General features: G+C 48.5%; 1 protein-coding gene across 1 annotated transcript in view; it reads right to left on the bottom strand.

Annotated features, from left to right (window-relative positions):
* Positions 1 to 24,261, bottom strand: part of GRHL3 (grainyhead like transcription factor 3) — a 42,221-nt gene extending 17,960 nt beyond the window's left edge. The window contains exons 1-8 of the mRNA XM_073317570.1: positions 24,202 to 24,261; positions 11,967 to 12,153; positions 11,222 to 11,283; positions 8,385 to 8,721; positions 7,001 to 7,080; positions 3,902 to 4,058; positions 2,656 to 2,767; positions 694 to 788 (exon numbers count right to left, since the gene is read on the bottom strand). Of these exons, the coding sequence (XP_073173671.1) occupies positions 694 to 788; positions 2,656 to 2,767; positions 3,902 to 4,058; positions 7,001 to 7,080; positions 8,385 to 8,721; positions 11,222 to 11,283; positions 11,967 to 12,153; positions 24,202 to 24,218 (1,047 nt within the window). The 5' untranslated portion in view covers positions 24,219 to 24,261. The remainder of the gene's footprint in view (positions 1 to 693; positions 789 to 2,655; positions 2,768 to 3,901; positions 4,059 to 7,000; positions 7,081 to 8,384; positions 8,722 to 11,221; positions 11,284 to 11,966; positions 12,154 to 24,201) is intronic.
* Between the last annotated feature and the right edge of the window lie 914 nt (positions 24,262 to 25,175).

Here is a 25,175-nt window from a genome sequence, read left to right as displayed (position 1 = left end):
TTCCCCAAGCTACTCATTTAAGAGACCCAGGTTTCTTTTCCTTTATGGTCTGTTTTCTCTGGGCTTGTTTGTTTGTTGACGCTCCTTTCACCTTCTGACTGAAGCTGGTAACACAAAGTACTAATGGGGACCTGGTCTGAGCAGACACACGGGAGACCAGAACTTTCCCTGCTGTGTTAAGCTCCGATGTCGGTAAGAAAATCTCATAGATTTTAACACCAAAAGGAATCATTGGGACCATCTAGCTGATCTCCTGCACAGGGAATGCCGTTTGGCTATTACTGCATCAATGTGGAGGAGGGTTCTTGTTCCTTAAGCTTTTGGGGGGGGTTTGTTTTCTGGGTTTTTTTTTTAAACATGCTTTGCCTATATGCCTGGCCCTGACCTCTGATGAAAAAGGCTTTCTTCGGACTTAAAAACCCACCAGCACTAGAAAAACAGATCCAGGCCTGACTGAGCTGTAAGCGTAATGTTTATTAGCTAGTGGTGATGCTTAAGCATACAGAAAAGCCGGGGGCTCTCCCCCACTACCCTGGTAAATAAACAGGGTCAGTGACGAGAAATAGATGTTTGGATTCGAAACCCCATTTCTCGTTCAGCTGAGGGGAAAAAGATGTGCTCAGCTCAGAGACAGGTGTACTGTAACTGCCTCAGAACAAGCCCTCTCCTTTCCCCTCCGTGATTGGATCATACCTTTGCTTCTTCGTTAGCGTTCCACACGAAGGACAAAGCGTTGTATGCCATCTCGTCAATGTGCTGCACTGTGTTGAAGTTTTCTTTACAGTCGGCTGAAACGCATTTAACGCATGATTTACCCTTTGACTGCCAAACTAGTCACTTCAGTGGCCGCAGGGACGTTTTTAGTCAGGCATGCAGTTCTACACATGCATGCAAAATGACGTCTTCTGTGTGGCGTGACCTCGCTCGTACAGTGCATGGGAGGTCCCGCCGTGTGGAGGATGCCCTTGTGTTCTACAAAAGGGCACCTTCAGGGCACGTGTGCAGGGGGCCGGACAGAATTGTCCCATGGGCACAGCCAGTCCTGGGTATACAATCGTCCCATGGGCACAGCCAGTCCTGAGTTGCGTACACAAACACACCACTGCATCACAAGTGCTTTGCATTTCTAAAATAGCTGTCAGAGCAGCACTTCAGCCTCCCTACACACGAGATAGGTGTTTCTTTCTTTATACAGTTGGATCAACTCAGGTGCACAGAGGTTAAGGAACAGGCCACAGAAGAGCCAATGGTGCTGAGTGGTTGAACCTGTTATTTACACCTGTGAAAAGTGACTGTAGATCTCTGCTAGATCAGACCAGCAGCTTTTTACAGGTGCAAATGACTACAAGAATCTGAGCTCGTGGCAGGACTCAGACTAATTCCTAGGGCCAGATTCTCTGACTCACTCTGCTTCCTTTGTGCTGCCTGGGGTGCAGAGGGAGTGGAGACTGGCCATAACTGCCTTGCTGCAGAAACCGCCAGCTTGGAAAAGACTCCAGAAGGCACAGAACAAGTTCATGAACCTCCCCGCCACACCTTCCCATAGCCCCCAGTGCAGGTGATGTGTTGGAGGTGGAAAGGGTGGCGTTGGGGTGGGAGGGAGTAGTGGTTGGAGTGCAGTGTGCTCTGACTATTCCCAGCCAGGGAATGGTCCCTTAGGAACTTTTGTCAGCTGGCATAATTTAGAGCAGCCACCCCGGCTGTTCTAACCTGCACTGTGGTCAGTTCTAGAGCAGAGTATCAAGGAGCCATAACCTGGTGCTCAACAGCCCCCACCTCGCTCTGCTGCACTCAGTGGAAACAAAGTGCAACAGAGAATCTGGCCACTAGCCTCCTGCTCAAACCACTAGGCTATGTTTTAGGTACCTTACTGGATGGACAAAACACTTGCATATGAGTTATCAGGTCAAGTTCAATGCACTATAAGAATAACCATGTGCTGGCAAGGGAGAAGGTCTTTGCCATCTTGGACTTGTACGATTTAACAGGAAAAGGGTAAGATTTTTCAAAAGTGCCTCAGTAATGTGGGAGCCTAAGTCTCACTGACTTGGCTCCTATGTCCATTTGGAAAATGGAATTTAGGGCTCCTAAAGTCATTTTGGTGCTTTTGAAAATTTCAACCTAAACCTTTAAAAAGTACCCAGAAGGAAAGGCATTGACGCCCACAGGTCATTCTGCACCTTCCTAACGGAGCTGGGAAGGAAAAGGTTTTCCCGGCCTGTGAAAATTTCACAGATTTCAAAAAATCTTCCCATCCCAACGTAGGGCAAAAAGGCAAAATCTTGAAATTGAAAAACTGGGAAAAAAATTGGTTTGGGTTAATCAAAAAAATTTTTACAGAAAAACTGGAATTTTCCATTTAGAATGATGTCAAAACGACCCATTGACAATTTCGAAATTTTTCTTTTTTTCTAAAAAAATTTCCAAGTCGATAAATTCATCAAAACCTTTCTGGTGAAAACTTTTGGTTTCGCCAAATTGGCATTTTTTAACAAAAAACATTTGGTCAAAAAAATCCCTGCTCAGCTCTGTTTCCAAACTCTGTAGCTGAAGTTGCCTTATTGTGCATTCAAAATGGGCATGGAACTTATTCTAAAAATAACCGAGAGCACCCACACATTCAACCATCACCCCTGGGAAAGCCCCACTGCGTACCAACGTCAATGACTCTCTGCTTGGCAGTCGGCTGTCGCGAATGCCAGTGCTTCCAGAATTTTAGCTGCTCCGTTGGATTCTTTTCATTGTCAAAAACGACCATCACAGTACTCTGAAAAACAAGCAGAACAGCCCCACATTAATATGTTAGTCATACTTAGCTCTGGGATAGCCCTTTTCAGCCATCGGCCTAATGCACTTGGCAAAAAAGGGATAGTATGATTCTCCCCATTTTACTGCTGGGAAAATTGAGGCCAGAGCAGGGAAAGGACTTGGCCAAGGTCAAAACTGGGAATCAGGCTGTAGAGTCCTATCGGTGATGTGCTGCTGCATGCACGGGGCTGGGACAGCCAAAAGGGTAAGATATTTACAGGGCATTTAATTTCTACTGGTGCTCTGCACTTAACTAGACCATTTCCTCGGAGAACCTCCCAGCACTTCATACACCTTCCTTGGTGCACCGTCCCATCACCGCTGGAGGGAGAGGACCCAACTTCTAGCCAGGGAGACCAGAATTGCCATCCAGCTTCTACCCACATAGAACATCGGGCTGTGCTACGGACATGGAGGTCGGCTTATTCGTAAAGGACCAAATTCATCCCTGTGCCAGGGGAGGCAGTTTATACTTCCCCTTTCTGGGGCTGCAAGGAGCCATCTTGGCACAGGTTAGAACACCCTCATGGCTGCTCTAACTTGCTGTAATGGCCATGATGGGCCATTGTGGGAGAGCAGGATTTCCAGGGTGTAGGTCTGCTTTGGCTATGGTCTCTCTCCCCTCCACCCTGCCCTGGAACGCCCCCTTTCCCCAGGGCTCTGCTGGCTTTGTGCCAGGTATAGGGGTCCCCTGCTTTGGGTGATATTCCTCTTAGGAAGGGGTGCTAACCCTGTACTGCACACCCTTTGCTTCAAACTAGCTGATATAAAGGGGCCACACATCATCGATGACCTGAACCCACCTCAACAAACAGAGCATTTTCAAGGCAGCCTTTTGCTTCCTGTGTTTTGTGGGAATGTCTCTTGGGCATCTCCCACCCAAATGATAAAGTTAGCGGAAAAGTCTATGGTTTTCAGGTGCCGGGTAAGACGGAGTCTGTTGACATGCCCTGAGCCTCTCTGGCCCATTCATCACTTTCAGCCAACATGAGCCACAAAGCACATTTTCCCTCCACGATCTGTCCCAGGGTAGCACTGTTGCCTGACGTCCATTTATAGCGTCTGTCAGCAAAGCAGCCGGCGTGTCTCTTACCTTCACTTTATTTGAGGACAAGTGTAAACATTTGCCGTCTCCAGCTGTCCTCAGGGTGACGGGGTAGAACTGTCCTTTGTTGAGGTAGGCCATGGGCGAGTCCCCAGATTTGATGTGAATGGCTTTGGGGGAGCCCAGGGTATATTCAAAGTCACTCCTATGGAACAAAGAAAGAATGAGGAATTGCCAGCCAAAACCACTGCAGCCTGAACGTTACCGAGAGGGACATCTTAGCCAGCTCAAGAGCTGTAAGGTTCCATTGTTACAGGGTGGAAACACACAAGCAATTCTCTCTTTTCCACTCCCCCCATCTATTTTACCCCGTATCTAGGGCCCTACCAAATTCACAGCCACGAAAAACAAGGCACGGACCGTGAAATCTGGTCTCCCCCCGTAGGAAAAGAAAAAGCCTTTTGTGTGCTTTTACCCTATACTATACAGATTTCATGGGGGTGACGAGCGTTTCTCAAATTGGGGATCCTGATCCAAAAGGGAGTTGCAGGAGGGTCATAAGGTTATGTTAGGGGGTTGTGGTCTTGCAACCCTTACTTCTGTGCTGCCTTCAGAGCTGGGCGGCTGGAGACCAGCGGCTGTTGGCTGGGCACTCAGTTCTGAAGGCAGCCTCACCCCCAGCAGGGCAGAAGTAAGGGTGATACTACCATACCCTGCCATCCTTACTTCTGCCCTGCTGTGGGTGGTGACTCTGCCTTCAGAGCGGGGATCTCCAGCTGCCCAGCTCTGAAGGCAGCGTCGTCGCCAGCAGCAGCGCAGAAGTAAGGATAGCGGTACCGCAACCCCTCCTGCAATAACCTTGCGACCCTCCCACACACACACACTCCAATTACAACACTGTGAAATTTCAGATTTAAATAGCTGGAATCAGGAAATTTATGATTTTTAAAACCCTATGACCATGAAATTGACCAAAATGGACTGTGAATTTGGTAGGGCCCTACCCATATCATAGTGCCTCACAGTCTTTAATGTATTTTGCCTCACAGTTCCCACATGAGGAAGAATTTGAGCAGGGACTTGAAGTCAGGTCTGAGCTAGTGCCCTAACCACTGCACCCCACTTCCTCTCTACCCTCACTTTGTGCTGACAGGGTAGGAATCCCCATATGTTATTGTAGCTGGTACTTTGCTACGGGGTGGTTACAAAGCTATTGCAGGACAGAGAGTGGCTCGACGCCTCGCCAGCACAAACAATGATAGAGACAGGAGCAAGACTTCCGAAATGCCTGAAGTCGGGCTCCACCGGTATCCATGTGGGATGACGAGCAGCAGCCCGATTGTCAGAGGTGCTGCCCACTTGCGTCTCCTGGGCTACTGAGTGGGAGCTGCAAGTGCTCTGAACCTGGGAACAGAATTCAAGTCTGTTGCCTCCTGCAGTGAACGTGTCCAAGGCCTCTGCTGCCACCTGGCACTTCGTTCACACAAGCCCTGAGCCTGGACGACATCTGAACGTGACCAAAACTCACATTTGAGGGGCTCAGGCTTTTCTTTTACCCTCAGCTTCATCCCCTCTGCTAGCAACACTGAAACCCATTCCAAAGGCAGCACCTCTTGGTTGGCAAAGGGTTTTACCAGCCAGTGGCAGCTGGATGCTCCATTTATACAAATAAATAAAATGTCGGGGTGTCCAGCAAACAGGAAGCCTCTCGCCTATTAAGGTGAGCTGTTGTCTGAGAGAAAGAACAACCTGTCAACAACTGAGTCACAGTTGAATGAAAACTGGGAGGCAGGATCACGTTATCTAGTGACAGATTTCATACCGTCCACAGCACAGGAAAGATCTGTTTGTGGGGGAGGGCAGGAAATGGAAGAGGAAACAGCCCTGAGGGGTGTTAAACTTCCGTGTGCCTTAAAAACTCAAGGAGACGGCAGCGAATAAGTCCTCTGCTGGCTGAAAGCAAGGACCCAGAATGCCAGCTCAGGAAGGATGTGTAGATTTTACCCTGCATGGCTTGTGATCTGTGCTTGCTCTATCATTTGCCCAAAGAACTGGGCCTGTTTCCAGGCAGCTTCTGAAGCTGACAAGCAGCAAGTGAAGCTACTGGCGCAGAACGTGCCCAGATGCCAGGGCCAGGATGTGGAATCGGCGGCAGCAAGCATGACTAGCGTGAACGCCGCTGTGCAGTGTCGGGGGGGCATGTCTGTCAGAGGCGGCAGTGGATTCAGAGAGCAGCTTCTCCGCTCACTTACAGCCGGGTGACTGTAACAGCCCCCTCCGGGGATTGAACCAGGAACCTCTCTTGAGCTAAAGAGCTACAGGCTGCAGCACATTCCTAAAGGGGGACCTTTAACCCACACTCACCAGTGACTTACACAACCCCCTTGATGCCAATGGCTTACTCCTGATTTACACTCGTGTAAGCGAGAGGAGAAGCCCTCTGCCACCCTGAACGTATGTGGTCTCAACCCAAGAACCCAACAGGGACTATGTGCAGTGTGTAAACGCCCCTTGGTTGGCTACAATTTCAGGGGAAGGTCCTTAGCAGGGTGACCAGAGTTCAAGCTGGATTGGGATTGGCTGAGCTGTGTGGGGAAGCCTGCTCAGCATCCTCGCCCTCCGTGCTCCCTAGGGACAGGGGACAGACTTCTAAAGGCCCATCAGCTGCTTTATCCAAAGCAAAGTCAACAGTGTGGATCCCTGAGTCTTGCCAGGCTGAGCAGGAAAGCTCACAAATAGAGAAGGTTCTCTCGCGTTTGCTGACACGTCAGGTTTCCAGGCGGAGACAGTGATAGGGAAAAAGCACTTCCCCATGAAGGCTGGTTTGGATCTAAGGTTTTGCTCTAGGTCCTTTCTCTACGAGCAATATCTCAAACCCTAACCACTGCTAAGAGCCCTTCACTTCCATATGCACTGAAATTCACCTCTCTTTTGGAACAAAATAGCCACTTGACAGCACGCTCATCCTCAGTACACTAAGGACGTTATTCCAGACTGGCTCACCCTTGTGGAAATATTAATTCTGTAACTCTGCCAAGGTGAGTGCCTGCCTGGATCGGCAGCTGGGCAAATGAAACGAGGGGAAGTGACCGCTGCCAGGTGAACTGGAAACCAGGGGACAGGCCAGACGAACGAACTGTCGATTACCTCTTAGCACCATCGACAGGGTAACCCTCGGAGCATGGCTGGTCCGGCTGGGATTTGAGGATATCACCGAAGAGCAGTGACTGTAGGGAAAATGAAATCAGGATAAATGAAAGTGGAATCTTTTCCCACTTGCCCCCCTCCTGCACCAGTGATTAATAACAGCAGCTACCAACGTTACAAGCAGCCAATCCTGGAGTCCGAAGTCATCTCCCAAAGTCAATGCAAAGACTATTCATTCAATGGGAGTTGATGAGGTCTCTAATGCAGAGCTCCCATTGACTCCAGGAAGTAAGAACTGCATGACCAGGCCCAGAATTAGAGACACTGCACTGAAGTCCATCTCTCAGGTGGGGACATTTTCCAATTGAGGCAAACCCAGATGGCTCTAACGAGCCCACAGTTAATGCTTTTCCCAGAGAGCAGGGCATGACTATTCATGGTGTGTCAGCCACAGAGAGTGAGACTCTTCCGAATTTTCTGGACAAATCCTGAGCCATCGCGAGTCATATGCTACCAACAACGGTCAGAGCCCACTTCAGCAGAGATGCAAATGGTGGTGTATGAAACATGAGGGGAAATTGCTAAGGAGATGGGTGTGAGCGCTTACGCAATGCAGTGTTCTCTGATCAGGCCTTCCGTGCACAATGAGTAACATACACACCCTGGGGCGGAAGGGTGTAGCAGGGCAAACAGGCAGGTGGAAGGTTAAGAAGCCCCCTCACCCATTCTTCTTATCTCACCTGCCTGGATGTTGCTCCACATCCCTCAGTGTGTCAATCACACTTGTTTCACACACCCCTTGCACGCCAACACTGTGCAAATCTCCCTCCCAGACATACCAGGCATGTCACTTACTCCACTGTTTAAGTCACTACTACATTTGACCCAAAGACTCAATGGGATCTGTACCCACTTACACCGGGTCTGAATTTGGCCCTTGGTCCAAACTGGAACCGCATCCCACCTGACTGCATGGGATTTGTTCCATGTGGATGCCTATTGCAGCAGGAGGTGCTGTCTCACTCGTGGGCAGCTGCCTAGATGATGATGATAAGCTTTTCAACAGCAGATCTCAAAGGGCTTTACAAAGGAGGACAGTATCCCCGTTTTACAGATGGGGAAACTGAGGCACAGATCGGTGACGGTCACCCTAGAGGTGCTGGAACTAGGGGTGCTGGGGGTGCAGCAGCACCCCCTGGCTTGAAGTGGTTTCCATCCGATAAAGGGTTTAGAGATTTGTTCAAGTGCTTTCAGCACCCCCACTATATCAATGCCACTGGGTCACCCAAAAGGCCAGTAGCACAGCCAGGACTAGAACCCAGTCTCCTGAGTCCCAGTCTGGTACGCTAGCCACTAGGCCACACTGCCCACAACAGCTCCTGACCTCTTGCGGGTCGTCTTTGAAAGTGCTGTCCGGCTGCCACCTCTGCTGCTGTGGTACCACGTGAATGGTCTCGAAGAGGGAGCTCAGCGAGCCGTTGTCGTACACGTCCCCCGAGGCGATGGCATAGTTCTCAGGGGAGGGCTCCAGCTTGCTGGTGCTGGGGAGGAGGACGGCCGGCTTGAGGGGCGCAGGGACACCCTCTAGACTCAAACCATTTTTCTTGGGCAAGTCGGAATATTCTTGGGTCATGGAAACGTTTTCAGCCAGGAGCTTCATGAGGTGGGCAGAGCCCTCGAAGGACGAGATCTCGGGGTCGTACTCCATTCCGTGACAGTTCCTGGGGAGAAAGGATCCCATCAGAAACAGGGGCAGGAATCAACCAGGGGCCTGCAGAGCTAGGCAAGGCAACAGAGGCCTAGACCCGAGATGAAGAAGCAAGCTGTGTATTGTGGGGTAGCAGACACCAGGAATCCCAGGACAGCCAGCCCCTCACAGGATCACAGAGGTTCATAGGAAGTCAGAGGATAAGCTTTTAACAGCAATAACTGGTGCTTAGAGACAGGCATGGGCTGCAGCATTATGGTTTTAGATCAGGTCATCTCTGCTTGGAACATTAAACATTAACGGTGCAGCCTGGCCAACCCCAAGCATTCAGAAATCGTGAGTCAGCTCCTACCCCCAAATCCTGAGCACAGCTTAAAAATCATGACAGGTTTCAGAGTAGCAGCCGTGTTAGTCTGTATTCGCAAAAAGAAAAGGAGTGCATGGGCTGAGTGTCCATCCCCCAGAGCTGGCTGGAGCCGTGTGCCCCCCAGCACAGCCCCTCACCCAGGGCACCACCCCAGGGCACTCGGCTGCCCTAGTTTTCCTATCCCTGTAGGCCAAGCAGGCTCCCTGAGTTCTGGCCCCACCCCACCCCTCCCTCTTGGGCTCTGGGGCTGGGTGGCCCTGGCTCCTAACAGGGTGGGGGTGCTGTAGCTCTAAGTAGGTGGCTGCTGCCCAGGGCAGGGAGGGGAGGACCCTGCTCCAGGCCATTGGCAGGAGCCGGCCTGCCCTTGGGCTACTGGCCCGTCTCTAAGGTGCCACAAGTACTCCTTTTTTAAAAATCATGAGACTTTAAAAAAATTGTGGTTTTATTTGATTTCTGGGTTTTGAGCCTTTAGGGTCTGCATATTCCGGTGCTTCGCTGTAAACACCAGGGCTAGAAACTTACCTAATGCTTTAAAAAGAGAGCAGATATTCTCCTATATATTCACACAACTCCAGGAGGTAGGGCTTTGAGAAATGCACCCCGCATGGTGAGACTTGGGATAAAATCATGGGAGTTGGCAACACTTGAGCGAGCTAGATAGGGGCAAACCTCCAAGCAGGGGAAAGAGGGACAGAGCCTGGGGATAAAACCGAGCTGAAGACTCCATAGTGCCGTTGGGCCAGAAAAGAAGACGACTATTTTTTCTTGCAGAAGAATAAAATACAGCTACCCTAGGCTACCTAGCAAAAAGCACTTCTACCAGGCAGAATCCTGCCCCCCACTCTGGGCCGCAGTCCGATATTGCCAGGTCTGCAGGCCTGGCCTAGCTGGTGGTGATAAATTATCACTCCTGTTTCCATACAGAGAAGAACAAACACACCCCCATGCTATCAACCCGCGCTCCTCTTGGCAGCCCCAGCTGTCCCCAAGGAAGCGAAGGAGAAGCAGCAGCTCCCATCCTCCTTGCTTCACGAGCTTCAATTTTAGGGATCCACCGAACACTCAATGGCTCCTCACACCTGTGTGGAGTATGTCAGTGTTCAGAGAACCATTAAGCGTCCCTGAAAATGAACTCTTCCCCTACCTCCTCTGCCAGTGAGGGGAGGGGAGTGTAACTCTTTTGCAACAGGTCAGCAGGGAGCTGGAACCCCAGCTGGAGAGCAAATATTTAAATAACCAACAGGTCTGAAATCCTGAAAGCAGCCTAAGCACCAAATCCACTTGGGGCCAGATCCTCAGCTAGTGCAGAACTCTTAGCCACTGAAGTCAAAGGTGCACTGCTTTACTGCAGTTCAGGGTCTGGCCCTGCATTAGCACTTGCAGCTCTGTTGCCATTATTAAAAAATATAAATATACCCAGCTCCTACAAACGGAGAGTACCACTGAAAATAATGCATGGAGCCCATCCACCGGGCTGGGAGAGGAGAAATGGTGCCAGGACTTAGCCTCCAACAAGGAATAAAGTGTCATTCAATGGGCCCATTGTAGTGCAAGTGGTTCAAAAATAGTTCTGCAGAGCAGATTGCCAAGGTACACAGAGTCCAGCAAGGGGCACGGACTTCCCCGAGCCTAATGGGCCATTACTGTCTCAATGAATTCTCTAAAAAGCCTTGAAGCCTACGAGGACATCAGAGAACACTGGGCAAATTGGAAGCCGTTGAAACGGAAAACTCTTATCAACTCAATGAGTCCACGCGACTCTCTGATTCCAGCCCAGCGACATATAAATAGTCCCTCTGCCCTGGCCCAGTGTCACAAGGAGGGACACAAAAGAACAAATCTTTGGCTGGTGTAAGTCAGCCTAGTTCCATTGACTTCAATGGGGGCAAATCTCCTGTTGGTGTAAATCAGCATATTACCACTGACTTCAGTGGGGCAGATCCCCAGCTGGTATGAATCAGCAAAGATCTATTTACGCACAATGAGGACCTGGCCCAAGGAATTTTAATGTGTGTCTCTCTGTTAATAGCTTCCACTGTTGATAGTAATAATGCTGTGCTTTGAAGTCTGTTTTATGCAAGCTAACAGATCCATCACGCATGCCAGCAGCAGACAGATAGCTAGAGAGAGCAGGACTGGATCTAACCTTTTTCCCAGGTCATTGCGTCCCATCATACCAGCTGGAAGGATCCTCTTCTCCTTTGGGACCTGCAAAAGGGAAAAACAACAGATCCCTCGCTGCCACAGATTTACACATGGAACGCAGGAGCAAAATAAACCCTGGCTATAATAAGTGTAGTCTAGTGGCTAAGGCCCTAGACTAGGACTCAGGAGTCTCTGGTTCGCTTCCCTCCTCTCCCGAATTCGGTGCGAATTGCCTCATTTTCCCTTCTGTACGCTGGCTGCTAGCAGTGCCCCGCCTCCCAAGGGAGTTGTGTGGATCCAGATGTTCACAGTTGTGAGGTCCTCAGATACTATGGTAGTGGGGAGCCGTGTGAAGTACCTAAGGGCTTTGTCTACACTGGTACTTATGTCGTTAAAACTTCTGTCACTTGGGGGTGTGAAAAAACATGCCGTTGGCAGGAGCCGCGCTCTTAGCAGTGAAGCTACCGTCGCTCGTTGGAGGTGGTTTTATTTTGCTGCCGGGATCAAGAGTGGCTACACAGCGCATCTTACAATGGTGTGGCTGATCAGCTGATGGGGGCACCAGCAAACAGCTGATCGGGGGCTTGGGGAGGAGTTTGGGGGATGGTAGAGAGCAGCAAGTGGGGGCCTTGGGGAGGAGGCAGAGCAGGGGCAGGGCCTCAGGGAGGGGCAGGGCATGGGCGGAAAATGAAAAGGCGGCACCTATGAGGCTAACGGAGGGCACCCGGTGCCCACTAGGAACGTACCATGTAGTAGTCATAGAGGAGGCTCAGGGCAGCCACGCTGTCATCATCTCCGTTCACCCTCATCATGGCCTTGGTGGCGGCTGTCAGGGGGTTCTCCAGGTAGCTTTTCCAGGCTTCGTCTTCACTGGTGTAGGAGAATTTCGGGAAGTTCATGCTGTCATTCTTCAGGAGGCACACGGACCTGAAACTGAGCCAGCGAGGTGGGGGTGAAGGCAAACAGTCACGGCAAGGATGTTTCCCAGCGCTCCCTTAAACGGGCACAGAACGAACATGAGCTGGGATTCTCAAAGGAGCCACTGAAACTCAGTGGGCGCCGGATGCCTACCTCCCCTCAGCTTCTTGGGAAAGCCCTGAGGGATACCATCTGCAGCTGTGTTTTGTGCAGTGTTAGGGCCACGGCCTGTCCTGACAGGAGCTATGAAGGGGAGCCAGGCGGGTGCCTTCTGCTTCAGCCATCCTGTCCCCAGCAGGGGAATGGGCAGCACAGTGGAGCAGCCTTTGCTAACGCTCTGCAAAGGGGTGCTGCACCCCGCAGCTAGCGCATGCTGCCGCCCGGTCCACCCCGCCCTGGGCACATCCTACCCCTGTGGGGGGCAGCACACAGGCCACTTCGCACTCCGTTCCTTTTACTCAGTGCAAAAGGGTAACGTGCCGTTGCGAGCTCGTTGTTCTTCACTGTTCGTGCTGTGGCAACAGGGGTCCGCGAGGAGGAGAAATGATCCCTGGAGCTGCGGATGTAACAATCTAGTGGTGCCCAGTTTCCCCCAGAAACTGGACAGGACCATCCTGGGAGAAGGAGCTCTCTGCTCTTGCTCTTTACTCATGTAACAAGCTGGCCCCACGTGTTTCCCAATTTTTGCAGCCCCCGCCTGTCCAGCTGCTGGTATAACGGAGATGCTGCGTTTGCCCTTCATTCCCTTGCCCACACCGGCTGGGCTGATGCTCTAACCTTGGTTTCACTTGGTACGTGAAACTGCACCAGCTGTTTGGCGAGTTTCGTTGTCTCTGGCAGTTCTCACGCAGCCCTCCCTCCCCCCCAGTGCTGCTCTGCCTGTCTCTAAGGAGAGGAGCCGGGATGACTCAGATTTCACGGCTGTCGCTGGGGCTGTTCAGTCCTGTCTGGGCAGGAATCCTCACCCGTTCTCGACCCAATCTTCTCAAGGAATAACAGTCAGCAGTACAGCCTACTCTGGGGGGTGAGATTCAATTCCTATCGCCTGGGATCAGCAGAAGGAAAGGCATCGTGGAAAGACGAAACAGCAGGGTGCAGAGGAGGTTAGAAAAGCAGATCTGTTAAAATGAGAAATGGGTTGGGACCAGTACCCCAGATCCAAACCCTCTCACACTTTGGGAAAGCATTCTCATCTGGATCCAGACCCTTTGTCTCCCCTGCGCCACCATTAACGCCTGTGCAAAGGGATTTCACGGCAGGTGTACAATGCCACTGAATCAGAGTGGTACCATTCTTACACCTGCTTTGCCCTCCAAGGAGCAAGGCAGAGGGAGAATCAGATTCCCCAGTCTTTGCAGCTTGTGCCCAGCTCTCGTCTACGACAGGTAAAAGTTCCAAAAATGCCTTAGGAGCCTAAAGTGACGGGTACTTTGGGGTGAAAGTCACTTTCAGGTTTTTTTTTGAAAACTTTCTATTAAGGCCAAGTTACAATAAACCGTTGACACACCACATCGTACACTGCCTATGCAGGGTCCGGGGTTCAAAGGACCTGGCTAACGGTTCTGTCTTGCTGGCTGGGGAGTCCTCCACTGAGCATGCTAAAAAGGGTGACGTCCGTGACACCGTGGTGGTTTTACACCAGTCAAGGATCCGGCCAACAACGACACTTCTGGGGCCCGTATTTCTTCTTCCTCATTTGCTTTCCAGCTCAGAGGTGTGAAGCTGATATGGTTATGGCTCTGGCTGAGCGGTGCTGGTGATTACATGGATCAGTATACGAAAAGCCTGCCATTCAACACCCTTTCCTTACTGATAACGGAAACAATGGAAACCACCGAAGTCTGGACCAGCATGGAAACCTGGGCAGCAACTGGGCCATGTTGGCTTAAGGCTGATAATGTCTTAAGGCTGGGGCTGGGTAATATTTGTGGCAGGTGTGCGCACGCGTGTGTGTGTGAGAGACAGAGGCAGAAGCCCCAGAACAGATTGAGGGTATGTCTACACTGCAGCTGGATGTGCAATTCCCAGACCAGACAGACATACGCCCAGATGCTGCGCTCAAACTAGCCTGCTACAGAAAGCAGAGTGGCCACAGCAGCACGGGTTAGCTGCCCGAGGACATACATACGATCTTGGATGAGGTTGGGCTCAAGCAACTGTGCCAAGCCGCTGCAGCTACTTTACTATTTGTAGTTCGCTAGCTTGAGCAGAGCTAACACAGGTCCGTTGTCTCTCAACACCAGTGTAAACATACCCAGAGCGAGAAGCAGCTAAGGAAGCCAAGGATACAGTCAGAACAAGCGTGACCCTGAGAAAAGCCCAGAGAGAGAGAGAGAGCGCTTTTGGGTTAAGTGCTGGCTGGAAAGGGCTTGGAATTGTGAGCAAAGAAATTCTCTCCAGTTGTTTGGTTCCTCCTGTGTTCAGGGTAGCAGGACTTTGTACATTCTTTGTGATTAAAAAGGACCACATCGAAAACACCTGACTCCATCATGAATTTCTCCTCCTTTTGGAAACAATCCAAAGAACGCTGAATTTTCGCCAGACACTCAGGTCAAAAGGGGTAACAGTATAATCCGAAGCTGATTTTTCTAACCATCACGGATACAAAGTCAGCCCTGGATCTGAAGCCTCAGAGAGCCTTATAGAATCATAGAATCATAGAATATCAGGGTTGGAAGGGACCTCAGGAGGTCATCTAGTCCAACCCCCTGCTCAAAGCAGGACTAATCCCCAATTAAATCATCCCAGCCAGGGCTTTGTCAAGCCTGACCTTAAAAACTTCTAAGGAAGGAGATTCTACCACCTCCCTAGGTAACGCATTCCAGTGTTTCACCACCCTCCTAGTGAAAAAGTTTTTCCTAATATCCAACCTAAACCTCCCCCACTGCAACTTGAGACCATTACTCCTTGTCCTGTCCTCTTCTACCACTGAGAATAGTCTAGAACCATCCTCTCTGGAACCACCTCTCAGGTAGTTGAAAGCAGCTATCAAATCCCCCCATATTCTTCTCTTCTGCAGACTAAACAATCCCAGTTCCCTCAGCCTCTCCTCATAAGTCATGTGTTCCAGACCCCTAATCATTTTTGTTGCCCTTTGCTGGACTCTTTCCAATTTATCCACATCCTTCTTGTAGTGTGGGGCCCAAAACTGGACACAGTACTCCAGATGAGGCCTCACCAATGTTGAATAGAGGGGGATGATCACGTCCCTCGATCTGCTCGCTATGCCCCTACTTATACATCCCAAAATGCCATTGGCCTTCTTGGCAACAAGGGCACACTGCTGACTCATATCCAGCTTCTCGTCCACTGTCACCCCTAGGTCCTTTTCCGCAGAACTGCTGCCTAGCCATTCGGTCCCTAGTCTGTAGCTGTGCATTGGGTTCTTCCGTCCTAAATGCAGGACCCTGCACTTATCCTTCCAGCTCTGACCCTCCGTTGAAAAGGCTCTGCAGTCAGAACTCGCCTGACAGTTCTGTGGATGATGCGTCAGGCGGAACAGAATCCAGCTCACTCTCCCAGCTGTGGGGGATTCAGCAGGGTTAACTAAAATCTTGTCTACACTGCAAATGCTTTGCCCATACAGCTACACCAGCAGAGACCCGGAGGGTAGATGCAGCGCATGTGGACAGAAGGAGTAATGCCCCCTCCCCAAATGAAATTAGCTATCCCCACGGAAGCACTCTTCTGTCAGCATAGCTGCACCTGCACTGGGGTTTTTGCCAGCATCACTATTTTGGCTAGGGGCTGTGTTTTTTCCACACCCTTGACCACTATAGCTATCTGACAAAACTCTGCAATGTACAGGGGGCCTCATACATAAAACCACGGGCTTGGGCTAGGAGAGAAGCAGCTGTGTCATCCAGGGAGCACGTGCCATTTTTAGGGTCACTTTTCTGCCTTTTGGAGCGCGCTCAGCTGTAAAATACTATCATGTCCTGCGGCTGCAGCTACTATGGCTGTCCGAAGTCCTGCATCACAACCTCTGTAAATCTGGGCGCAGGAAAAAGACGAGCTTGATCCAAAACCCCAGATCCAAACACCCATGAACTTTGGATCCAGATCCACTCCAAGTGCCACCCTCGAAGGTCCACACCCTCCCTGTTGCATTTGTCAAGCTAACGCTGAGCCCAATGCAAACTGTCTCCTTTCTGTTTGGTAAAACAAACTTTCCTTTTACAAGCAGCTGCCTTTGTGTGGCCCTCAGACTAAAAGGGATCAGCTATTGAAACAAACACACGGGATGGAGGGCGTCTCTCCGGGTGTGTGCAGAGAGCTGTCCCGGCTGAGCCATGGCATTACGTGCAAAGCAGTGCTGGATTTTTGTAGGAGTCGCTTTGTTTCCAAACCGTTTAGAATCTGCCACAGAGCGACCCCCTGCCCCGTCCCACTCAGTGACAGCTCCATCTTCCCCCTTTTGTTTGCCGGTACTATCCCAATGCCGGCCCTCTGGCCATGAATAAACACCGGGGGCTATGCTGAGACAGGAAGATACGCCCAAAGGGGGTGAGATGGAACGAGCAGCCAAGCGGGGAAAAACTTGCATTTATTTTCCCTTCCACTGAGTTAGAGGTTTGTTTTGCGTGCATTTCTCCTCCCCGTTGTCTGTCTTTCTGTCCGCACCCTGGTAGCCTGTTAGAGCTGCTGCATAAATATGGGTCACGTCAGATGCTCACGGCCAGGGGCGGCTCTACCAATTTTGCCGCCCCAAGCAGTCACCACTGAATTGCCGCCACGCTCGGAAGAGCCCAAAAGCCGCTGCGGGACACGGACTGCCGGCCCACTCTGAATGCCGCCCCAAGCACCTGCTTGGAAAGCTGGTGCCTGGAGCCGGCCCTGCTCATGGCTGTACAGTGTAGGAACAGGAACTGAGCAGCCAATGGTGAGCGTCCAAAGCTCCAGCACAGAGATCTGGGTCATTAGGAGAGGCTAGCCATATGCCGGATTATTCACATTGGGGCTGCCGTTCAGCCATGCTGTACCCCGGGGCCCGGACAGCCACACGACTGGCCTTTTGGCTGGAATAACCTTGCTGCTCCCATTCAAAGTTTCCAGTGCTATAGCAACATACGCCAACAAGGGGACTGGGAAGGGATCAGCATCCCAGCTTACAGAGCAGTAGGCATAAAGAGCATCGGTGAAGCACGCCTGCTTCTGGAAGCATGCAGGTTTCACCCAGCCGTGAGCAAGGCCCAGCAAGCCGGGCTCCCTCACGGAGCAGAACAGCACCCTCTGAAAGGAGTGAAGTGCAGAGCTGCTGGAGACAAACCTCCGCTCTGATTCCATTCCCTGCTTGTGAGCGTTTGGATAAAATAATAAGAATTAACAAATACATCTAGAAGCAAAGCTCCAATCCAGCCTTTCGCCAAGCACGCAACCACAAACACACACACACAGGCACACGTGCCAACCACAGACACACACGCAAAAAGAGACAGACTTACAACAGATGCATACAAATGAACGATGACAGTTTATCCTTGTATTTTTACCTTTGCCAAGTTGCACTTAGCACTGATGTGTCACTCTCTGACACAGGGAGTTTCCTTCCCCAGCACAATCTGCTTAGAGCATATTTCCAACTGGGGCAGGTTAGTGCAGCAATTAGAAATTCCCCCCTCTGCCTCCTAGCTGCCATGTGGACTCTCATGAGAAGACAACCTTTCCCTCTTGCCCCGTGTGCGTGTGGAAGGATAGCTGACCCCAGTGAAGAAGGGGCAGGTGGAAAAGGAAACGGGCAGCTGCAAAACGTGTTGTGATTTCGAGTGAAGAAACGCGAACTGTGCCAATGGGAGCAGTAGGTGCTCAGCACCTCACAGGATGGGCCTTCAGTGGAGCAGGATCGAACAAAGGAAAGGCATGGCACACCCAACGTGCGGGAAGGAAGAGGGCAGGGCCCTGCTGCATGGGCAGCAAAAAGGAATAAACAGGCTAGTGGGATGTGCTCCAGGTAATCCCAAACTCAGATTAACCATAGCCCCGCTGACCCGCCCACGCCTCCTTTCGCTCTAAAGTCACAACAGTTTATGGGCTTGATCTTTCTCCTGGGCAGTCCCTACCTGTCTAATGTAACAGGACATCACATGCTCTGCGGCCCTATTGGGTGTTTGTTTGTAGCTCAGAATCATTTTGTCTTTTGCCCTTCTCCAGCCCATTCTCCCTCCACCCCTAGGAGTTAGCTCATTATCACAGGTAGGGAAACTGAGCCATGGGGAATTTTGTAAAGTGACTTTCCCAAGGTCACCCAACTAATCAGTGGCAGACCTGGGGCTAGAACCCAGGAGTCCTGATTCCTAGTCCTACCAGACATTTGCTGTTTTTCTCACATGAGAAGAGCTATATAGAACAATTCCATAACCTAGTAAAAGAGCTGTGGGCACATCTTATTTGCTAACTGCTAATTATTACTGAGGTCTCCATACACAGTACCAGCAGCAAGCCACCAAGTTACCAACTATCTGATCCGAGTCAACGCAACAAAACTGCACAAGTTCTTTAAATCCCTTTCGAAAAGATCTAATCTGAGTCCACCAAACAAGCTCTCTGGTTCGTTAACATTTCTGCCAAATACCTGTGCCTCATTTTAATTAATTAATAAATTATAACATCTTACTATTTGATACTAAACACCACCTCATCCCATGTGCTAAGGACATTTTCTTGTATACAGTCATTACTGGAAGATATTTCATAAATAATTCTATTTAAAAAAGAACCTTACAAATCCACAGAAATGAAGCGTCAATGAAATAAGACAGAGTCCAGGACATTAAACCAAGGAAATAGCTCACAGTTAAGGAATTAAGGCTGAGCTTTCCAAAAGTGACCAGTGATTTTGTATGCCTGTTTTTCAGTGCCTGAACTGATGTTTGTAAGAACCTGATGTTCAGAAGGGGCTGAGCACCCATCCTTGGAAAATAAGGTTCCTTTAAGATACCTCTAATTGGGCACCCAAGAGCAGTAGGCACTTTTGAAAATCTAGGTTTGAACTTCTGCTGACAGTCTCTCTGTTACTCATATTCACTATAGACAGATAAATATACAACCATGAGGATGGATTGAGAGACAGAGAGATCCCCATGTTAATATACACACATATTCTGTATTACCAACTCCAAGCATTCAAAAATTGCGAGAACCCTCCCAAATCACAAGATTGGCTTAAAAATCACAAGATTTAAAAATATGGAGTTCTGAGTGCTTTTGATAGGCACTCTCATTTTGGAGCATTTAGGCATCACATTCTCAAATTTATCTCTGCAACCAGGAGGGCTAGAAGCTTACTTCTTTTTTAAATGAAAACTGAGATTCTCACATATTCACCTGACTCCAGGAACTAGGGCTTTAAGAGAAAAAAACACCAAATATATTCTCACAGTAATAATAATCATGAGAATTGGCACAAGTGGATTCACAGTCTTTCATGCAAAAGTGAATGTTTTTTTGACAGCTCTTCAGATGACTCGGCTTTAATCCAGTAATTAATTAATTAATTATATTGTGATAGCTGACAGAGATCAAGGCCCCATTCCGTTCTATTCAGGTTCCTATTCCACTCTCATCACCATAGAATTCAAGGACTTTGACTGACATGACCAGCTCCTGAAATCAGGTGAATTTGTGAGAATCTCCGCTTTCATTTTAAAGTAGTACAGTACTAAGAATAGCAAAGGCACAGAGAGGCTAAGTGACTTGTCCAGGGTCACACAGAAAGTCAGTGGCAGAGCAGGAACTTGACCCCAAGAGAGTGTGTGTGTGTGTGTCTCTCTCTCTCTCTCTCACACACACACTACAATTACCCATGTATCTTTCTTTTTCCTCCCTCCTTCCTTCCTTCCCTTCCTGTTTTTACTTCCTCTCTGGACACCAGCTTTCCCCTCTTTCCTGCATTTCCTTTTCCTTCCTCCACCTTCAGCTCTCTCTCCAACCCCTCTCTTTTTTCTCCTCAGAGGTAAGTTACACTTTGGCCTGGCTCGGACTACCATCATCCCTTCCTGAATGGCCTTTTCCAGAAGCCCAACTGATAGTTGGTAAGGTTTCCCAAAGCAGCCCACACACGCTGGGGCACAAGGATCTCCCATGAGCAGATCTCCCCCATGCTGGGAAAAAACTTTCTTCATTTAATCAATGCATGTCATGATATTTTTCAAATAATGTATCTGTGGAACGAAAAAGATTCACCCAAAGTTCTAGGTGTAACACAATTAAACAACCCGTTTCCTGGAGACAGGGCATCATGGATGCCAAAGACAGAACCAGGACAATGAACAAGAGCTTGGCCACTAACAATATGTTGACCAGTGTCATCTCATTGTTTCTTTGTGCTCCCCTGCCTCTCTGTACCCCGTGTTGTCTCTGGTCTTATACTGAGATTGTATAAGGGACCGTCTGTTTGCTGCATGTTTATACAGCACCTAGCACAATGGTGTCCTGATCCATAACTAGAACTCGAAGGCACTAGCATGATACAAATAAGTAACAACAATAATCAAACAATGGAGCTTAACCTCTGAGCCCACTGAGAATCATGCATTGGAGATGGAGTTTTAGCCGGTATTTAATCACTGGCTAATTAAGTCAAATGGGGGAATATTTTTTCAATTGTTTACCATGAGCATAATTGTCCTTGAGTGTTAAGTATCTGAGGACTTAGGGCTCTGATCCTGGAATGAGCACCATACAAATCAACAGAACTTAAGCACAGGCTTAAGTGCGATGTTGAATCGGGTCCAAGTGCAGAATATATATTTTAGTGCTTTTTGGATGATCGTTTTGATGATGATCAAAATTCCAAAGAGTGGCTCTCAATACAGAACCAGATCCTCAGCTGGTGTAAATACTCTTAGCTCTGTTCACTACACTGGAACTATGCTGATTTATGCCAGTTGGGAACCTGATCCAGAGTATATAGAGAGAGAGACTGTATAAATGTCAATTGAACATTGCTCTGACTCTAGGGTTTACTCAGAATGGTTCTATTTCCTTTACCATGCATTGTGTTGCAGTTATTCGGGTTTTTAATTTACAAATCTCTTGCTACATCATTTTATAAAAACAAAACCCATGGCTTGCTTGAAAATATACATTGCTGCCGGAACGGTTAGCCCTTCTTGGCTTTACAGCCAGGATTTAATAAAGGGCTTTAACTTTTCATTCACCAGGAGCATAACTCAAGTTTTAATAACACACCTTGTGCATGACAAAAATTTGCTTCTGGCAATCATGGTTTCGACCACAAAACCACAGCTGGGAGTAGCTCTTGGTTAACTCTTTCAAAGCCACATGCTGCAGCGGGGCCATGTTATACACCTGCTCCACAGAGACGGCTGGGTACATTAAGATGTTCTTATATATATCATATGTGAAAAGGCTCATCACCCTTGCCAAACTGGCCCCTTTCCAGCCCTTCTTTGTGCTGAAAATTGCTATGGAGAAAGAGGGGGTCCTTGTCATTTTGGGCCAGATCTTCAACTGGAGTATAGCTCCATTGGGAGTTTTTCACCTTCCTCTGCAGGATGGGGCATGGGTCACCTGCAGGTTTAAACTGGTGTAACGATGGATTCTCTGGAACATGATTTGAGGACGTCAGTAACTCAGCCAGAGGTGAGGGGTCTGTTACAGGAGTGGGTGGGGGAGGTTCTGTGCCCTGTGATGTGCAGGAGGTTAAGACTAGATGATCATGATGGTCCCTTCTGGCTTTAGAGTCTATGAGTCAATAGAGCTGTGCTGATTTACACCAGCTCAGAATGTGGCCCTTCCTCTCTGGGTCTTTGAACAGTGTGCCACAGGCGTGTGGTGATGGGGAGAGGATGCACACCGAAAGGACCATGTGAAAGAGCTTGAGCCTTGCTAGCTGCATTCACCACTATCCTCTTCAGAACTGGGCTGTCACCCTCTAAATGCTTGGTCCTGAGATGCCAAGAACCCTCCTCTCCCCTTGACCTCCATGGAGTTACACCATGGATGAATGGTTTCAGAGTAGCAGCCGTGTTAGTCTGTATCCGCAAAAAGAACAGGAGGACTTGTGGCACCTTAGAGACTAACCAATTTATTTGAGCATAAGCTTTCGTGAGCTACAGCTCACTTCATCGGATGCATTCAGTGGAAAACACACATGGATGAATGTGGCCCAATGGGATTAACCCATTGTTAAGAAGTTCACCCTCTATAGCAAATCTTCCACAGGTTCCTCTCATTCAGTGACCCAGCTTTCTCCTTTCGCTTGTGGCAGAGCCAGAAGCCAAAGGCTGTCTGAGAACGTTTCATGGATGACTTTGATGTCAGGCTGTTCCCATCTCCCTTATCTCCCCCTGCATGGCCCTAGGGGTATTTTCAGCTCCAGGTACTCCAGGCCCATTGTCCTCTTAAATTGTTTCTCTCTAGAGTCGCCTGCAATTATTGGCTCCCCCTGCCCACATGCAGTGCACGACAGGACATCAGCACACTCAGGCTTGAAACTGTAGTTTCCAACTGCCTGAGCTGTTGAGCCAAACTCTGTGGCAGCTGTGGGCTAACAAATGAAGCTGAAGTCTCCCAAGGTCTGGAAAACTATCCACAAGCTTAAGCAGTAGGAAAGTTTTCAGTTCACATGGATTCAGTTAGTGGCCGGGGGCCTTTTACCTGATCTGGAGGCAACTAGAAAAGCAACAAACAAGAGATGGAGACCAGATAGCAACCTCCACATTTTTATCAATCACAAAGGAGATGCAGCTCTCACCAATTCCCTTTGTTTCATCTAAAGGACATGGGGGTGCGGGGAGAACAGTCCCGTTAGCAAGAGAGGGGTCAAGCAACCATGTAATTCACTAGGTAACATAATCCCACTGTTCCATAATCAGTAGAAAAATCTAATAAATCTAATTCTGTGTGGGTGTATCACACACAAAATATAGTATTTAGGGAATAAGCCATATGACCGGACTCCTAGCTAAATAAAAATCAAAACAACTTTAAATTACCCAAAGAGTTCAAAAGGGGAAAAATTAAGACATTTCTATTCTTTACTCAGGCCTGTAGCAGTATATGTGTGCGTGCACATATAATAATAATTAACACTTCACATCTGCACTGTCCTTTACAATTATTAACAAATTAATTCCCAATACCTGTGGGAGGCAGGACAATCTGTGTGTGTGTAAAATTATACACATTTTTAAAATGCACATTTCCAAAGCACCGTATATGCCCTCTCTATATACATTACATTCTAGATACACACACATGAGCACATACACAAATGTGTGTATATCTATATCTCCTCTTTGACTTCAGTTGGATTATCCATTTGATTAAGGGAAGCAGGATGTGGTCTCCTACTTATCCCATTCCCCTATATCAGTCCTATCTCTACCATATAATTTCATACCAATAGGCCTATAAAACTCATCCTTTGCCTACAGTGTGATGGTCCCTTGGGTGTTGGTCCGTGTGCTACCCAAAATGCATATGAACAGTACAAAGTATTTTGAATCCCAAACATTTAAGAGTTCCCAAGTTTTGGAGGAACAGCTACTTGTCCATGAAAAACTGCATTACAATATACTTGTCTGAATACTTTTCCCCCGCAAAAAAATCAAAATAAATGGGTTCACATCCATTTCTAAGGCCTTGATAAAATCTATTTAGTTAGAAGAACCCAGAAATTTTACAGAACTGATTACTTATTTATCTGAGGTACCTTCTAATTGAAAAAACTCCATCAATTGTACCATATGTTGGATTTTTTTTTTTTTTTGGTTGTTGTTTCAGGGCAAGAGGAGAGGAATTTCTGAGGTGAATCCTTGTATGTCAAATTTCAGTCTGCGGGAAAATATCATAATTTTAAATTGCTTTTTTTTTTAATAGCAGTAATCACTGACTCATAACAAGAGCAGCACTGGGTTACTGTAGAATAGAAAGACTGAGAAAAAGCCCTGTTTCACTTTTTTAGCTTCATTTGTAACTAGCTAGACAGGAAGATTAAACCTGTGGAGTCTAATTCATTCAGACCAGAAGTACTTAAATCCTGCCTCAGATGAAATACTTAGGGAATTAGTTAAATAAAATAAAAAATGATCTACTTACTCAAGTTCATTAGACATGTTTCCCCAGGTTTCCAAATCTTTGCAGACAGCAAATTCTAAGGACTTCTCTCCTCTAGTACCTGCTAACTACAGACATGGCCTGTGAAGTGAAGTGTTTGATTTATGTTGAGGTTTTTGTGTACAGGTATTTTGCTGACAGGTAGGTTCCCCAGAGTTCAGCCACTGATTGGCTGATGAGACAGGTGCCATGGGACAGGTACACCTTAAACAGGTGCAGCTGTTAACTCTTTATGTGCTGAACCAGATAGGAATGTGGAGCCTGGCTGAGATGAGGAATCTAAAGAGTTTCTAAAGAGGAGGGGAGAAGGAAGGAGGAAAAACCCTCCAGGGGAAAAGTATGACAAAAGTAGGAGTGGATTCATTTATTCATTGATGTGATAATTAGTTTCACGCTCACGTTCAGTATCGGGAATGCATTTCATACGCTGCAACGCCAACCCAGAGCATCTGTCTTTCTCATGAAGCCAGGGACTGATTTGCTTTTTGCTGTATCTATTTGGAAGCACTCAGATACACACACACACTCACGGACTAAATTAAGCTTAATATTTTCCTGTCAATTTTTGAACAAGACGATCATTGTACTTACACATTAACCCTTGGCTCCCCTTTCCTCACCTCCTCTAGTCGTCCTTCCCATAAGGTCACTGGTGATTTTTTCCTCTTCAATGAACCTCTTTTAGAAATGTTACTTTACTAGGTGTCAACACCCCCCTGCAGCACATTGCCTCCAACTTCAGAACGCACCAGATCAGGGGATCCTTCCATTGACTTTGCTGGGCACGCTAGGGAACAAGAGTTCTGCAATAACCTTTCCACATACTGTTCTTGCACTGCAGTCCTGTTTTCTGAACCAATAATGACCGCATTACTCCAGCGCACACAGGAAGGCAAAGGGTAGCCCAGGCATAATGCCGCTTTACCGCAATCTGAAAGGGCTTCCTAGGCAATAGC

This window comes from Lepidochelys kempii, chromosome 19, assembly GCF_965140265.1.
Source record: "Lepidochelys kempii isolate rLepKem1 chromosome 19, rLepKem1.hap2, whole genome shotgun sequence".
NCBI lineage: Eukaryota > Metazoa > Chordata > Testudines > Cheloniidae > Lepidochelys > Lepidochelys kempii.
The sequence above is the reverse complement of the archived record's forward strand: the minus strand, read 5'-3'. Positions and strand labels throughout refer to the sequence as shown.